Source organism: Xyrauchen texanus, chromosome 8 (genome assembly GCF_025860055.1).
Source record: "Xyrauchen texanus isolate HMW12.3.18 chromosome 8, RBS_HiC_50CHRs, whole genome shotgun sequence".
Taxonomy (NCBI): domain Eukaryota; kingdom Metazoa; phylum Chordata; class Actinopteri; order Cypriniformes; family Catostomidae; genus Xyrauchen; species Xyrauchen texanus.
In genome coordinates this window covers 4,931,792-4,950,134 of record NC_068283.1, presented here as the reverse complement: position 1 = coordinate 4,950,134, position 18,343 = coordinate 4,931,792, and the positions used below count along the sequence as shown (strand labels likewise).

Sequence of the window (18,343 nt, the reverse complement as noted above, 5' to 3'; positions counted from 1 at the left end):
ATTGTGCAGCACTCAAACCAATCTGTAACGTTGATTGTGCAGCACTCAAACCAATCTGTAACGTTTACAATTCAAGTTATCATCAATTTGATGCACATATCATTATTGGTTAGTTTAAGAAGGTTATTTGTCAGCTCCTCTTGTTTAACAACTACAGTCATCAAAAATGTTCATGTAAAGATGAACACCAACCTGTTTGTTCGTCAGTGTGTTCGGTTTTAATTCTGCATGCTTCTGGATAAGCCATATCTTCACTCTCCTCTTTAATAAACATCTTTACAACAGAGTCACACAGATTTCACTTGTTTCCTGGAGTTTTACTGCGTTACATACAACTCGAAAATATCCCGCCGAAAACAAACACTGGAAATAAAACTTGAGAAGTCACCGTAGAAATAAAAGAGATGAAAGTCACACAAGCATTCTCGTTCTGCGATGGGAATCTTCTTCTTCTTCTTCTTCTTCTTCTTCTTGTTTAAAGGCGGTTCGCATATTAAGTGCATTACCGCCACCTATCGCTCGTCTGGACCACCTTACCTGCTACCAAACTAAATTCACTTGACATCAGGACTCCGACTTCAGCTGGAGCTGCGTGTTCAGCTCCTCCAGAAAACACACACAGCGCAAACGCCCTACCTTAAAACCCCTAAAAAAAATTACAACAATAACAGTAAATTACAACCAGGAAAGGATCAACAACATTATAGAAATATTTTAGTCAACACAGAAAAATCTCTAACTACAAACACTGAATATTTACAGCATCACATTAAACACAATTTCAAAATCAATTCAAGATTTCCTTCTCTAAGTGGCATCTTAACACTATTTATGCCACAAAAACAGAAAGAGGAGACATCATGATTGAATTCAACAAAATGTACTGCAATACAGTAAAATCGTATACAGTAAGACGTAGGTGAATATATTGTGGTAAAGGTAAACAAAATCATTTTAGTTCTAATCTAATGAAGCGGCAACCCCCAATGAAGAAATTCGTTTTTCAGCATCTCAGACTCCTCAATAAAATCTGTATCAGAGTGACATTTCCTCAATCTATAAAACTGACTTTTAGGAAGACCTTTCTTCAGAGAAATAGTGTGAAAACTGGAGGCAAGCAGATTCCGGTAAGTATCGTTTGTAAATAAAGTGGTCAAGAGGTGTTACGAAGCTCATTAGGCAATGACAGGCAGACGAAGATGATGATGAAGTGAGAAACCCAAGTGCAGTTTATTTTCAATTGTGATATCCAGAAACCCTAACTATAAACGTGAACAAAACATAAACATGTACAACATGACATGGAAACAACATTACATTAACAATACCTGACAAACAACAATGGCAAACATGAGGGCTTAAAATACAAGGACATGTGTAACAGGTAAACAAGACAACCAATCACAAGACTAAACTATAAACAAGATAACAAGACTAAATTTATTTAAACCAATGAAAAGACAAGACTAATAACAAAATAATCAAACAATGAACCAATGAAAGCAAGACACATGAACAGGGGAAACATGACAAGATCACGTGAGGGAACACAAATTCACATGACATGACACCACATGACCTGAACAGGAACTAAACTTTAAAATAAAAGACATGAAAACAAGAACAAAAGACTCCTGATGCTCCAAATCATAAACACAAAGTTCACTGTGAGATACATGGCATGACATGGAAACATGGTATAGCAGGGCATGGATGCTGGCTCTTAGAGCAGAGGCGGGCCTGGGGCCATGGAACTCTGGCTTGGCGGCCATGATGTGGAACTCTGGCTTGGCGGCCATGACGTGGAACTCTGGCTTGGCGGTCATGACGTGGAACTCTGGCTTGGTGGCCATGACATGGAAGGCAGAGTCATGAGAGGCTCGTGGGGCGAAGCGGTGGAAGGCGGAGCCATGGGAGGCTCGAGGGGCAAAGCCAGGGAAGGCGGAGCCATGGGAGGCTCGAGGGGCAAAGCCATGGAAGGTAAAGCTGTGGGAAGTGGAGCCGTGGGAGGCTTGAGGGGCAAAGCCGTGGAAGACAGAGCCATTGGAGGCTCGAGGGGCAAAGCCGTGGAAGGTGGAGTCATGGGAGGCTCGAGGGGCAAAGCCAGGGAAGGTGGAGCCATGGGAGGCTCGAGGGGCAAAGCCATGGAAGGTAAAGCCGTGGGAGGCTAGAGGGGCAAAGCCGTGGGAAGTGGAGCCGTGGGAGGCTTGAGGGGCAAAGCCGTGGAAGACAGAGCCATTGGAGGCTCGAGGGGCAAAGCCGTGGAAGGTGGAGTCATGGGAGGCTCGAGGGAAGGGTCTTAGATAACTGGTGTAGCGAATCAGCTCTATGAAATATTAATAATCAATCATAACTTGTTATAATCGATTATGAATATTTGGATCAGTTAATCGGGTTAACTTGATGTAGCTACATTAATATTACAACCAAATACTCGGTTCATCCCGTAAACACTCAATATTGGTTAATTAATTAATTAATTAATTAATAGAAATGTACATTTCCGGGGCATGGGAAATGTCTTTCTTACTAAGTATTAAGAGCAAGTAGTCAAAATCTATGATTAGTGACTTTAGATATGAGCTTGAGACACAGACAACTTTACGTGGGACATGAACAAGACTTTATTAACTAAACTAAACATTTAAACTACTCTAACATACATATACATACATGCATACAGTTTACCAAGGGAAAAAGGGCTGAAGCAGAATACAGGAAGGCAAGAAGTTATAGCATTGTTTGAAGTTCAGCAGATCAACAGCCTGAGCAAACCATCATATTAGTTCTGACACGCCCTTTTTAGAAAGGGGTAAGGATACTTAATGTATCAAATAATGAGACTAAGTTTGATACTTGCATGTCCCATTTGAATTAAACTGTCCTGATGCAATTTGTTGAGGCTCCAGTTGATCTTTGATGATGTTGTCTTGATGAGAGAGAACCAGTGGGAGTCAGAGGATCTTTGGTGAATGGAAAGACAAGGCCGTAGCCTGGCGCACGCTTGGGAGTCCTTGGGGGCCGCCTTCTAGTTCAGCATCATCTTCATTAGGACTTCTCAGGAAGGACCAAGAGAGTAAGAGAGCACGAGGCTCAGAGAGCTAAGAGAGGGCTAAGAGGACCAGAAAGCAAGAGGACAAGAAGCAAGAGAGAGAGAAGGGCCGGTGTGGATGCAATTTATAACCTTAGAAAATGTGTCCCACCTCTCATTGGCTCGACCAATAAGAAGGGTGGAAGTTCCAGGCGGGAATTTGGTTTATTGCTCTTTGTTCTAAGGGTGCTCATTGCATGTGCACCCTGGAGGGGTGGTAGCCGATGAAGAAACTAGGAAATATTCTTGTAATACTAATATGTTGTTGTTATCGACATATCATGTACACAGTCATTTCGATCTTCAAAATACCAAGTTATAGAGACCAAATATGCCACACATATGATTTCGGTTAACCATAGTATGCAAAGTCTGAAACATTAACCCATTAGAGTTTGCAAGAAAACATAGACCAAACAACATAAAGGAAAATCATGAGATGGAACATTAGATACATGTCAATACATTTATCACATGGATATATATATATATATATATATATATATATATATATATATAGAATATATAGGATTAAAAGGGTTCATTTCTCCTTCTCAGTAAGAATTAAGTGAGAGTCATCACTCTCTGAACATTCCTTTGGAGGTCGTAAAAGTCTCCTTATCAGCCCTGTAACCTGAGACTTGGTTCTGCCAGGGTGTTCGTTTCATCTGGGATGTTAGTTTCGGAGGAGTTTCATAGACCTTTGTATATAATGAATAATTAGTGTGTGTCTGGTTGGTCCAGACCCTACACTGGGAAACAACCAACATGGTCATGCATGAGCAGAGACTCGGGAACGACCTCTGTGGTCGTAAACACTGGTTGAGACTTGGAGATGACCTCTGTGGTTGTGAGCATGTGCAGAGACTCGGGAACGACATCTGTGGTTGTGAGCATGGGCAGAGACTCGGGAACAACCTCTGTGGTTGTGAACAGTGACAGAGACTTTGGAATGACCTCATTCATCCATTTCCCTACCTTTTCTTGAATAATATCTCACATCAACAGAAACCATAATTGAGCTCAATATTGCTAAATGATTACTGCCTATCGTGCACTTCTTTAACACCTCCCAATTAGTTATGCCCCCTAATGGTCCAGCAGCAAATGTTAAATCCAGGGCTGATTTTTGTACTGTCACCATGTACAACTCCTTCATTAAGGCAAACCATTTTCTTCATATTCAACAAGTCTTTGATCATTTGTCCACTTACAGTTGAAGTCAGAAGTTTACATACACCTTAGCCAAATACAGTTTTTTAATTGTAGAAAACTTTCCCTGTCTGCAGTCAGTTAGGATCACTACTTTATTTTAAGAATGTGAAATATCAGAATAATGGTAGAGAATGATTTATTTCAGCTTTTATTTCTTTCATCACATTCCCAATGGGTCAGAAGTTTACATACACTTTGTTAGTATTTGGTATCATTGTCTTTATATTGTTTAACTTGTGTCAAACGTTTTGGATAGCCTTCCACAATTTCTCACAATAAGTTGCTGGAATTTTGGCCCATTCCTCCAGACAGAACTGGTGTAACTGAGTCAGGTTTGTATGCATCTTTGCTCGCACATGCTTTTTCAGTTCTGTCCACAAATTTTGAGGTCAGGGCTCTGTGATGGCCACTCCAATACTTGTTCATGCTTGGGGTTATTGTCCATTTGGAAGACCCATTTGCGACCGTTTTTAATTCTTGGCTGATGTCTTGAGGATTTGCTTTAATATATCCACATAATTTTCCTTCCTCATGATGCCATCTATTTTTTTTAAGTGCCAGTCCCTCCTGCAAAGCACCTCCACAACATGATGCTTCTTTGTTGTGATGGTGTTTTTTGGCTTGCAAACTCACCCTTTTTCCTCCAAACTTAAAGATGGTCATTATGGCCAAACGGTTCAGTTTTTGTTTAATCAGACCAGAGGACATTTCTCTAAACAGATCTTTGTCACAATGTGCACTTGCTAACAAACTTTAGTCTGGATTTTCTATGTCAATTTTGGAGCAGTGGCTTCTTGTTAAGCAGCCTTTCAAGTTATGTCAGATCACCAATAGACCCGCTTAGCCTCTCTTATTATCCTCCTGAAATCTGCTTGAGCTAGCTTATTTATAATTAAATGTTGAAAATTATGTTTTTTTCTATATCTCCTAAATTATTTCCTTTTCATTTTTATAGATTTTCCTTGAAGGACTGGGTGATGTCTTTGGAAAGGCCCAAGCATGAGCTGAGTCCGTCAGCCACACACGCTCCCATCCAGGGTCCATGGTGCGAGGGGTGATGGCGTCCTTGTACTGAAAGAACATGTTGACAGTACATGGCTCGGAATCCTTTTTTTGTTTGTTTTTGTGTGTGCCGTTCCATCTTGCACAGTGTTGAGTGCTTAGCCTTTCTAAGTATAATTATACTCATAGTACAGTCAATGTCAGGCACATGCTCTGACGACACACACAGACGAGGACCTCATCCATGTCTAGCGGTGCTTCTCATTTCTTAAAATGTTCATCCTCATTTTTTCACTCCTCCATCCTCGAGCCCTTGACCAGGAAAACGATCAAAGTCTGCATCATATCGATTCTCTAAATGCACCACGAGGAGGCTTGTACAATGAAGCACAGGTGCATCCTATGCTGAAGACTTTTTGAGTGCTCACAAATTCTCCTCTCACTTCACATGTGACACAATAGATTTAATGTTTCAACTTTGCGGTTTAAATAACATATAATTGTCAGATACTTAGTTATTTTTGTCACATATGACTTATTAGAGTATAAATATATGAACCAAGTGTCAACAATATAATGGCAAGCGCTCCAAGATAATACAGCTGTGCGAAGATGGCGTTCTAAAATGATGCTTGAGTTAGAAAGTACATTCCATTTTATAAACTAATATTGTTTCGATTCCTACATTCTTTTCCCTTTCCTTACATGTATTCCTTGTTTCCTAAGAAGGAGCAGCTAGGATGCAAGAAAAGAAAGCAAGGAAAGGAAATGAGGATGCACAATTTCATAAATGAGAAGCATCCTGGAAAATCTATGCTGCACACAGTCAGTCCCCATACACTGTGCTGATGATGAAACTGGCATGTTGCACACAAAGTATCCTTGAAAGCTTTTTACATTTCTTGCAGTAACTAAGAGTAACTTACTCGGAGAACTGAAAGGGTGCCTGTGGGATCTTTAGAGGGTTCAGTCAATAGCTGGGTTTCCATTAAAATGGTTTGCTATTTTAATGCACATTTCTGAAAATTCGACTAAAGAAAATGCAAAACATTGCGTGTTTCCATGAATTGTAAATGTGCATCATCATGAGGTAAAGACCTCTTTACTTAAGAGAGAGTATTTTCTGTAATAAAGCAATTGTACATTATGAAATTAAATGCTGCCAGGAGACATCACAATATAGGTGCAATAGCTCACATAATGAGAACTCAAATGGCTATTCACACTCGCTGACAGCCTCCATATACCGTACCTTGGAGCACCCGTGCTCATAACAGTTCTGGTGGAATGTGAAGACCCACTTTAATGATGATTTGTGGGTGAAGCACTTTCAACTAACTAGGACTTCATTTGAAGAATTGTGTACCATGGTCGGGCCTTTCGTTGAGCCATGACATGTCATCGTTCCTGCGAATAAGATTCTTTTTTTTGTCAATCAGAGCATCCTTCATTCAGTCAGAATAAGTATAAAGACAAAAGTTTAATGCAATAATTAAAATGAAGTAACAATCTAGTTAAAGATGTTCAAAACATTTTCCACACTGTTTTACATTTATAACACCATTCAGCTTCTAAGTTATTAAATCATCAATAGTCAATACTTAACAGTCCTGAAGTGTGATTACTAAATTATTTAAAGTACAAATAAACCATCTAACGACTCAATTAATATGACGTCATAGAAACTGCATTTGAACCAAGGAATTATACATTTATTTCCTGTAAAATATTTGTATATTAAGAATGGCATTGTTACACACGGACAGATGCTTGGTTCTTGGGAATGTCACTGTGGTGGCACATTTTTTCCACTTTTTGATTGTGCCGTTTACAGTGCTCCAATGCATGCAGTATCTAATGCTTTGAAATTTGTCCCTCTGCTCATTTCTACCTTTTCATAATAAGATCCCCCTCATGCTTTGTAAACTCTTTGCAGATTGTGGCCTAAGCAACGGATGCAACAACAATTATGCCAAGAATATCTTGCAGAAACAGCTTATCTTAATCAGAATCATTTAATCGATGACAGGTGGATGATCATCACATTCAAAATCTTGTTAAAGGTAATTTTGTTTGTTTTTGATATACACTGGCGGCCAGAAGTTTGGAATAATGTACAGATTTTGCTCTTATGGAAAGAAATTGATAGTTTTATTCTCCAAAGTGGCATTCAACTGATGACAGTGTATAGTCAGGACATTAATAACATGAAAAATTATTATTACAAATTGAAAGAATATTCAGAAATTCTTAAACCAATTCAAAGAGTTCTAATCAAAAAAATCCTCCACATGCAGCAATGACAGTTTTGCAGATCCTTGACATTCTAGCTGTCAGATTGTCCAGATACACCTGTAGATACACCTGTACATTCCTGCAGAACTTGCCATAGATGTGACTGTCTTGTCAGGCACTTCTCACGCACCTTACAGTCTAGCTGATCCCACAAAAGCTCAATGTGGTTAAGATCCATAACACTCTTTTCCAGTTATCTGTTGTCCAATTGCTATGTTTCTTTGCCCATTCTAACCTTTACTTTTTGTTTTTTCAATTTTTCCCATAAGGCCTGTACACCTGAGACTTCTCTTTACTGTTGTACATGAAACTGGTGTTGAGCGGGTAGAATTCAATGAAGCTGTCAGCTGAGGACATGTGAGTCGTCTATTTCTCAAACTAGAGACACTGATGTACTTATCTTGTTTAGTTTTACATCTGGCCTTCCACATCTCTTTCTGTCCTTGTTAGAGCCAATTGTCCTTTGTCTTTGAAGACCGTAGTTACACCTTCGTATGAAATCTTCAGTTTTTTGGAAATTTCAAGCATTGTATAGCCTTCAAAAACCTCAAAACAATGATTGACTGATGAGTTTCTAGAGAAAGCCGTTTCTTTTTTCCCATTTTTGACCTAATATTGATCTTAAGACATGCCAGCCTAATGCATAATGTGACACAAAACAATGTTAAGCTTCATTTAACGAACCAAATAGCTTTCAGCAGTGTTTGGAAAGTGCATCCGGAAAGTATTTACAGCGCTTCACTTTTTCCACATTTTGTTATATTACAGCTTTATTCCAAAATTGATTAAATTAATTATTTTCCTCAAAATTCTACAAACAATACCCCATAATGACAATGTGAAAGAAGTTTGTTTGAAATCTTTGCAAATTTATTTAAAAAAACACAACACATGCACGTAAGTATTCACAGCATTTGCTCAACACTTTGTTGAAGCACCTTTGGCACCAATTACAGCCTCAAGTTTTTTTGTGTATGATGCTGCAAGCTTGGCACACTTATTTTTGGGCAGTTTCTCCCATTCTTCTTTGCTGGACCTCTCAAGCTCCATCAGGTTGGATGGGGAGCATCGGTGCACAGCCATTTTCAGATCTCTCCAGAGATGTTCTATCGGGTTCAAGTCTGGGCTCTGGCTGGGCCACTCAAGGACATTCACAGAGTTGTCCCGTAGCCACTCCTTTGTTATCTTGGCTGTGTGCTTAGGGTCGTTGTCCTGTTGTAAGATGAACCTTCGCCCCAATCTGAGGTCCAGAGTGCTCTGGAGCAGGTTTTCATCAAGGATGTCTCTGTACATTGCTGCATTCATCTTTCCTTCAATCCTGACTAGTCTCCCATCGGGTTCTTGGTCACTTCCCTGATTAAGGCCCTTCTCCCCAATTCGCTCAGTTTGGCCAGGCGGCCAGCTCTAGGATGAGTCCAGGTGGTTCCAAACTTCTTCCATTTATGGATGATGGAGGCCACTGTGCTCATTGGGACCTTTTTTTTGTACCCTTCCCCAGATGTGTGCCTCGATACAAACCTGTCTCTGTGGTCTACAGACAATTCCTTGGACTTCATGGCTTTTGCTCTGACATGCACTGTTAACTGTGGGACCTTATATAGACAGGTGTGTGCCTTTCCAAATCATGTCCAATCAACTGAATTTACCACAGGTGTACTCCAATCAAGATGTAGAAACATCTCAAGGATGATCAGTGGAAACAGGATACCCCTGAGCTCTTTTGAGTGTCATGGCAAATGCTGTGAATATTTTCCGGATGCACTGTGATGGCAAGTGGTTTTCTGCTGATGTGATGGCTGCTGGAAATAGTGATGGTGCTGTTTTTTTACATCAGTAATGTCCTGACAACCTATTTTGTGATCAGTTGAATGCCACTTTGGTGAATTAAAGTACCAATTTCCTTCCGAAACAGCAAAATCTGTACATTATTCCAAACCTTTGGCTGCCATTGTATCTCCCAGCTCTAATTCCTACTACCTCTTAAATAAAATGACTGATAATGCATCACTACAGGACAGGTAATGCAATAAAGCAAACAACCATGCAATATGTATTTGCCATTTTGGAAGAAATGGAAGTTATATTGAAAAGAGGTTTTCTGAATTTCATACCAATGACAAACCATTACATGCAGTTTGCTCACTACAACAACTCCGGGCAATGCCCTTTTCTATGATTTCCTACAGATCTTGATTGGCGGAAACTTTTCCCACATGAAGTGCAGTGGTATGGCTTCTCTCCTTTATGCATGCTCTCATGTTGTTTTAGGGTATATGACCGACTGAAACTCTTTCCACATTGATGGCATCTGAAAGGTTTCTCTCCAGTGTGAATTCTCATGTGCACATTAAGGTTTCCTCTATAAAAGAAACTATTTCCACACTGATGGCAAATGTAAGGCTTCTCTCCAGTATGACATCTAATGTGATCATTAAGCTTTCCTCTCGTTGTGAAACTCTTTCCACAATGATGGCAAACGTAAGTCTTTTCTCCAGTGTGCATTCTCATGTGCACATTAAAGTTTCCTCTATTAATGAAACTTTTTCCACACTGATGGCAAGTAAAAGGCTTATCTCCAGTGTGACATCTAATGTGATTATTAAGGCTTCCTCTCTTTGTAAAACTCTTTCCACACTGACGGCAAATGTAAGGTTTCTCTCTAGTGTGAATTCTCATATGCACATGAAGATTTCCTCTATGATTGAAACTTTTTCCACACTGAGGGCAAACGTAAGGCTTCTCTCCAGTGTGACATCTAATGTGATCATTAAGATCTCCTTTCCGTATGAAACTCTTTCCACAATGATGGCAAGTGTAAGGTTTTTCTCCAGTGTGACTTCTCATGTGCACATGAAAGTTTCCTCTATTAATGAAACTTTTTCCACAATGATGGCACGTGTAAGGCTTCTCTCCAGTGTGACATCTTATGTGATCATTAAGGCTTCCTCTCTTTGTGAAACTCTTTCCACACTGACGGCATGTGTAAGGCTTCTCTCCAGTGTGAATTCTCATGTGCACATGAAGGTTTCCTCTATGATTGAAACTTTTTCCACACTGAGAGCAAGTGAAAGGCTTTTCTCCAGCATGACATTTTACATGATCTTCAAAACCTCTTTTCAGTTTGAAACTCTTTCCACAATGACGGCACGTGAAAGGTTTCTCTCTGGAGTGAATTTGTGTGTGTCTCTTAAGACTTCCTTTCCATGTAAAACTCTTTCCACATTGAGGGCAGGTGAAAGCAGTATTGGCTTTTTTGTTTTGTGAGGAATTCTCAGTCTGTGAGCAACTATAAATATCTCCTCCAGTTATGAAACTATGAGGATTCTGAAACTGATGTTCCTCCATCACTTCATTCAGTTCTTGACTTTCCTCCTTGACTTCTATTTGTTCTTGATTTTCCTCTTTCATTTCCATCAGTTCTTGATTTTCTCTTTTCACTTCCATCAAGTCTAAAAAGAAAATATGACAATCAATAAATGTGACCTTTACCCATTTAATTGATCTGTTTTAAAGGGCCAAAAAGTGGGGTGTCTGTTGGCTATGCATATAAGTACTCTATTGCAATGCAATTTGCGATGCAGTGTCTTTCTAACAGTAGAGTCATGAAAAGTGGCCATTATTAAGGTGAAAACTGATGCCTTCCTTGGCTCTTCTGTAACTTCCTGGATAAGTTGTTGCTGCTTATGGTTAATGAAACTAGTAAATTCCACTTGCTCCCTTTTTTTTTACCCCAATATTGGTTATTAAAGAAGCATAAAGTTGATTTTGGACTATTAATGTATATTTTAAAAAAAAAGAAAAAAAGATTTATCTGCTTGAGGTGAGGTTTTGTCCATTCTGGCTATCAAAGTAAACGATTACATCAAAGAAAAGACGCTACAGAAAAGCTATTATTTAAATCAAGCTTTTTTTTTTGTTCTCACTGAATATTCTGTCCCCCTCAGTTCTAAAAAGATTGCTATGCCCCTGTTCTTGGAGGAATTTTGGAAGGCCGAACACTTCTGGAAAGGTTCACTACTATGCCAAGTTTTCTCCATTTGGAGACAATGGCTCTCACTGCGTTACATTTTTTAGATAGCTTTGTAAAACTTTCCAGACTGATGGGGGTTTTTTCCATCACATTCATCTCTCCTGGAATTTCTTTTGACCTTGGCACTACTGAGTGAGACCTTTTAGCTTAGTCCATGCTTTTAAAAATTTCTATTTAATGGAGGATTTGATTGAACAGGACTGGCAGTCATCAGGTCAGTGTGTGCTTAGTCCAGCTGAACCTAGCCATCAATGCAGTTTCTTAAATACCATTTACACCTGGAAATGTTGTAGTACTTAAGTCCAGGACTCGGACTGCAAAATTGATGACCCGTCTCGGACTTGAACACTACGGATTCAAACTTGGAATGAAGCATTGGTTGCATTCTTACTTTGAGGAGAGGACTCCTTACAACAGTTAACTTTTGCGTTCTGCCTCTGTGGGATATGGGATTTTTGAGACCGATACCGATTTAAGAAGGGGAGAATTCACTGATTCAATCACTGAATGAAAACAGACCTTTTCTATGTAGATTGTGCACTGATTTTGCACCAATATGACTATGTAAAAGGTACTCAGAAGGATGCTTTCTTAAATATTTGAATCAAAGAATATTTGACATTATTATTATTATACATGGCCAACATTGGAAAATGTACAATATTTCCCTCTGAAATGTAGTGCGGTGGAAGTATAAATTAATACAAAATGCCATGGTAATACTCAAGTACAAGTACCTCTAAATTGTACTAAAGTACAGTTTTCTTGCTTATCAAAACATCATCAGAAATATTTTGCTATTAATATATAACAAAACAGTCACAAACAATAACTCATGGTTCGCTGCTACTGAGTCGAGATATAAACAGTGGCAGTGGAGATAAACACGTACTCTGCCATACAAGTTCAGGGGAAACTTTCAACATTTTGTAAATGAAATGACTGGAATTGTTCGGTTGAAGGGGGTACCAAACTGTGAATCCTGAACAAAACAGTTTGGTGAACACATGTTTACATATTAGCTTCCACTCAGCTGACAAGGTATGAAAGTAGCTACATGGTTAGCTAGTTAGCTAGAAGCTCGTTGTCATGAAGAGTAAAATATGGATATTTATTTACTTTCCAGGATTGCATCTCACCAACTAGGTAGCAATGAAGAATGAAATCAACACTCAGACACAATCCACCACTGCACCATTGTCTGCTGAGCTGCAAAAAGATGCTCTGATGTTTACCTTTCAATCTGCTACGTTTCTGACTGCACTGACAAACTATAGCTGACTAACATGGCAAACAGAGGTGATAAACATAAGTGGCATGGTTGTCAGGGACAGGGTTAACTTTATATTAGTTATATTGAAAAGGGAAAATGATGGGGTCATTGTTTATTAACTTTCCAGTATGTATTTCACAAACTAGTTAGCAACTTACTGTGAAGACACTGCTTAACTCTGCACTATCTGCAGAACCACTGTCAGCTCAGCTCTGAGTCAGAGCATGCTCTGCTGGACTACATTATGACACCAATTCGAAATCACCCCAAGCATTGTTTTCTGCATGATGTGTTCTGGAAAAAAACGGTTTTCATATCTGCGCATATCAGAAAAACATACACAGATACCGATACATCTGTGACAGTCGGATATAGAAAATCGGTCAGGCACAAGTTTTGCCCTTTTATGGCTTGAGATCACATGCATGTCATGCCTTGTACCGGTTGCATGAGTGCAAATATCTGCGTTTGCACAAGATTTCCTTTGTTTTCACGCAAAACTGAACACACTCAAATCTCCCTGCCTTCTTGTTCAAAGAGTGTGTGCGCCACTCAAAACATGCCATGTGTACTCACAAATCTAGTATAAATGCAAAATAACTCTGCCTCTGTTTATTCATACAAATATTCTGCCTCTGTAGACATATTAGTGAGGGAGAAAACCTGAGTTTGAGGAATCAACTTGCCATTTGGTCAGTGATGCATAATACATGGTTAAAGTCATACACTAAGAATTATATTCTGATGCTCAGAATAAGAGACATGAGCAAATCAAATGACAGAAACCATTAACAAGAACATGTTGCAACATGTCCTCTCAAAACTTTCACCTCAGTAGAAAATGTACTTGCACAAGTTTGTCTAGAATGCATAAAGATTTTTCAGAATCTATGTGGCAGCACTAATGCAGAAAATTTGAAAATATGTGGAAAAAAAATTATTACGAGTATATATCATTATTGTTATTATAACAGGAACATAAGATTGTGTTGACGTGTGTTCATGCATTTATGGCAGGTGCAGTTTTACATAGAGACAGAGACTGGCTCATGTGATAAAGAGTACAAATGTAATTGAAAATTGTTAAAAGGTGCAATATGTAATATCTTTACTGTACTAAAGCATAAAATGATCATAATATGTTATCAGAGATTTAGGAAACATGCTAAGTTGAAAAACTGGTTTCTCTCGAAAACAATGCTACATGTCCATATAATAATATGGATGTCCATATTATGTATAATGTCCATTCCTGGCCGGAATTTCTGTTTGTGTTTAGGTCTGTGTGATCCCGCCCATTGCCCAATAGTATTTCGACACCCCAGATTGGCAGATTTCAAACAAGTTAGTGGGAAAACATAGCGTGCTGCAGCCATGGAAGCCAGCAATACATCTAGCTAACATTGACGTAGTTCTAAAAAATCCATTTGAGCTGGTTTATAATTTGCAAACAATAAAAACATTGTATACAAACGTATACATTAGCTGATCAATTTACAGTGTAAGGCTATTCGCTTGCCATTGTCAGTTTGCTCATTCCTGCTGCATTTCCTCAATCTGGCAACCCGTGTGAGCTTCGAGTCTGGGGAGGAGGGGGCGGGTAAGACGACTCCTTCAACAATTTGAATTTGGACTGCAGTACCCATTTTAAACGCTTGATGTCAATACTACATACTGCTCTTAAGTAATCCCATTGTTAAAAGGACAAATATCCATCAATCCATGAAAATTCATGTGAATTGCTCCAATGCCTGAATTAGAATGAATTTTGATAATATAACACTAGAGGACAATACCTCTTGAAAAATACACTTCAAATAAATGGCAAGTCGTCACTACTGTTTACAGTGGAAAGTTAATTTTCTGACTTCTTATTTTTGTATTTCCTTAATTATTGTATAGGCCTATACAACATTGTGACAGACAGATTATGTTCTCAGTTATTCAAGACAAAGATAATAAAATAAAAAATGAAGTCATGAAAAAAATTTGTGCTTAAAGTTTCTAAAAGCAATATCAAACATTCAAGAAAAAAATTTTACACAGATGGTATTGTTATTGTGTTTATGGTTTCTTGTACAATACACTTTGAAAGGCTAAATGTGTGTGTGTCGTCAGTTTAGGGAGTTCTAATGGATCCAAGTTTCTAATATCTTCATCAGTAGACAAAGATGTGGAACAATAAAGATCAAGATACAATTCTTTAAAAGCATTAAATTAATATCTATGGCTGAGGTAAAAATTTCACCACCAGCAGATTTCACTGAGGGAATGGTAGAAAAAGACACTCTCTGCTTTATGTATCTAGCCAAAAGCTTCCCTGCTTTGTCTCCCGACTCAAAGTATGACTGTCTTGCCCTGAATAGCCAAAACTCCACCTTCCGTGACAAAATAGTATTATGTTCAGCCTCGGCACTTTCAATATTCCCGTCCAACACCACAAGTTCTTGTGCTTTGGATTTATTGGATGAATAAGGCATACTGTATGATCTGACCCCTAAGAACAGCCTTAAGTGCCTCCCAAGCCATGCCCACAGAGGCTAATGAAGACCAGTTGGGCTCCATTAAACATTGATTTCATCCTTTAACATTTGTTGGAATTCAGGATTTTGCAAAAGTGATGCATTAAAGCACCTTTAATGCATTTTTCTACAATCTGACAGATTTGGAGCACTTTTGCAAGAAGAGTGGGCAAATATTGCCACGTCAAGATGTGCCATGCTAATAGACTCCTACCCAAAAAGACTGAGTGCTGTAATAAAATCAAAAGGTGCTTCAACAAAGCATTAGTTTAAGGGTGTGCACACTTGCACCAGGTTATTGTGAGTTTTTTCTTTTTTTTTCCACGAAAATTTCAGTTTGTTTTTCAATTGAATTGTTCACGTTATAGGTCACATTAAAGGTGGAAAAAGTTCTGACATGATTTATCTTTGTCTCATTCTTTTACATCACAAGAACCTGGCATTTTAACAGGGGTGTGTAGACTTTTTTTATCCACTGTATATGGTAGACCAAGATTTTTACACATCCTGTGAATGATGTACAATGTTGCTCTAGAGGGCTTACACAATTTTGATTCACTATAATCAAGGATTGAGTCCATCAATAGATTAAAGTCTCCTCCCAACATTATATCATGAGGGGTGCCAGCAGCTCGCAACATCCCTTCAAGATCTATAAGGCCTGATCATTAGCATTAGATGAGTAAATATTAGGCAAAATCAAAATTTGCCCCTAAATTTCTCCTAAAACAATAATGACTCTTCCTAATTTATCTTTACTCTGTTTGATACAATGTATGCAATCAATGTAATGTCTCCCCTGCTCTTACTTGAGCCAGCACAAAAGAAAACATGCCCACCATATATATTCCAGTTATTTTTCACATCCTGTGGGGAAAGATATGTTTCATGAAGAAACAATATATCATATTTCTTATGTTTAAGAAGAGAAATATCCTTCCTTTTTATGGGGTGCCTCAACCCATTCAGAAAGAGACAATCTACACATATTTACATTTTTACATATTAGAAAATATTTATTGTGCCTCTACTTTTTTTTCTAAAGACCACATTCCAACATTAGTTCAACAATCAAACCCTGAATCTCCCCCCGAGCCAAACAAACAGAAAAAAGAAAAACAGCCGGAGTCCATCCCTCTAAACTCAAACAGTCAACTTTGCCATCAGAAGTCTGGTGTTTCTATACAAATTTTGTGAGACAGAATTACATAACAGAAGAAAATCTATTAAACAAACTCCAGATAAACACAAAGAATATGTAGATTCATCCACATAACTGTCCCGAAGGAGTGACTACACAAAACAAACTCCTGCCGCTAGGCAGAACCAGCACAAAATAAATAAAAAAGGCACCCAGTTTCCTCGGATGGTCAAGTGAATGTTCAGTGAGTCAGGCCCACTCGGCTGCAACACGAGCACCACACAAAGACACACTCACTCAGTTAACTCCATGAATGACATTGGGGACATTTAAATACTTTGCGGACTTCCTTATCATCTATTCTCAACCTGGCAGTGAACATCAGGGCAAAAGCGACCCACCGACGATGCAAGAGTTTCTTGAAGTAATATTACTACACAAAGCAAACTCCAGCTGCCAGGCGGAACTAGCACAAAAAGAAACAAAAAAGGCGCCCAGATTCCTCGGACAGTCAAGTGCATGTTCAGTGAGTCAGGCCCACTCGGCTGCAACATGAGAATCACACAATTACTTATGCCATTGACTTTATGAAGGACATGATGCTTGTTGGGGATATGTACATACTTTGCGGCCATCCTTAGCATTTATTCTCAATTTGTCTGGGAACATCTGTGCCAAAGCAAACTTCCGTTGATGTAAGAATTTCTTGCATTCCTTGAATCGATCACGTTTCTCTCATGTTGAATTCGCAAAGTCTGAGAACAAGAAAATGTTGTGGTTCTTGCAAGAAAGCCTTCCTTTAAAGGGGTCATATAATGCCATTTTTGTACAAGTTAATATGAATCTTTAGGGTCTAAATGAAAACTTTGTAATATACTTTTATTAAAAATTCTCATTAGTATTTTAAGAAAACACTAATTTTACCTGCTCAAAAACAGCTCTGTTTTCAGCACACCATTTCAGAGCATATGACTTTAAATGATAATGAGCTTTGGTCACCCCGCCCCTCCGTTCTGGAGTTATTCTCCGTATAACTGTTTTTTTTGACATTACTTCTTAATCAGTAACATACAAGTAAACCAGGTGTAACTTAGTGTTACCATGTTAACTGTAACACCTGCGTACACAGTTTTTAATAACACAATAACCATAACGCGTTGTTCATTATAAACGTGGGATTATGAATTATATTGAGAACGTCGTAACGTTATGGAAAACATGCTATAATGTACCCTGAGTGTAAACATTAGCCACATTCATTGTGAAGCGTGCAAGCGATTTGCAAAGATTAATATAAAGGTTAATAAAACGTTACACTTACTTCTTCTGGAGGTGCAGAGGGAATATAAATAGTTGGTATCGAATCTTTTTTCAGCAGCATCTTCTTAGCAAAACCAGCTTTATACTGACCCTCGTTTATAAAGCAGTCTGGTGAAAAATGATTTGCGCAAACGTGAACGCATTGACGTTGCTCGTGGGGAATATTCCCATCGTAAACAAAACTCAGCCACTGCGTCTTCAGCGGTTCAGATTTAGGAACATCAAAATGACTGCTGTGTTCGTTATTACACCGAAGAACACAACACCACAATCGCTTAGGCGCCATTCTGCTCCAGTGTATCAACAATGATGATGGACTATGATTGACAGCTCGCTCACGAGCGAGGGCGGGTCTGTGTTGAAACACTGCTGTCAATCAACAATCCTGGGAGGGGCGTCCGACCGTGTGACGTCACATGGTCAAACGGCTCGATTTGAGGCAGGGGAAAATATA

General features: G+C 38.8%; 2 protein-coding genes across 5 annotated transcripts in view; both read right to left on the bottom strand.

The window, feature by feature from the left end:
* The window catches only part of LOC127647428 (gastrula zinc finger protein XlCGF49.1-like), a 278,306-nt gene that overhangs the window by 94,936 nt on the left and 165,027 nt on the right, over positions 1–18,343 (bottom strand). The window contains exon 1 of one of the 4 annotated variants that reach the window (XM_052131656.1): positions 193–281. The exons of 2 other annotated variants lie outside the window; for them this stretch is intronic. The gene's annotated coding sequence lies outside the window, so the exon portion shown is untranslated. Of the gene's footprint in view, positions 1–192; positions 282–18,343 lie in introns of those variants that run through there. One more of the 4 variants, XM_052131653.1, reaches the window with a different exon arrangement.
* The window catches only part of LOC127647193 (zinc finger protein 850-like), a 156,899-nt gene that overhangs the window by 13,167 nt on the left and 125,389 nt on the right, over positions 1–18,343 (bottom strand). The window contains exon 2 of the mRNA XM_052131307.1: positions 9,747–11,052. Within this exon, the coding sequence (XP_051987267.1) occupies positions 9,747–11,052 (1,306 nt within the window). The remainder of the gene's footprint in view (positions 1–9,746; positions 11,053–18,343) is intronic.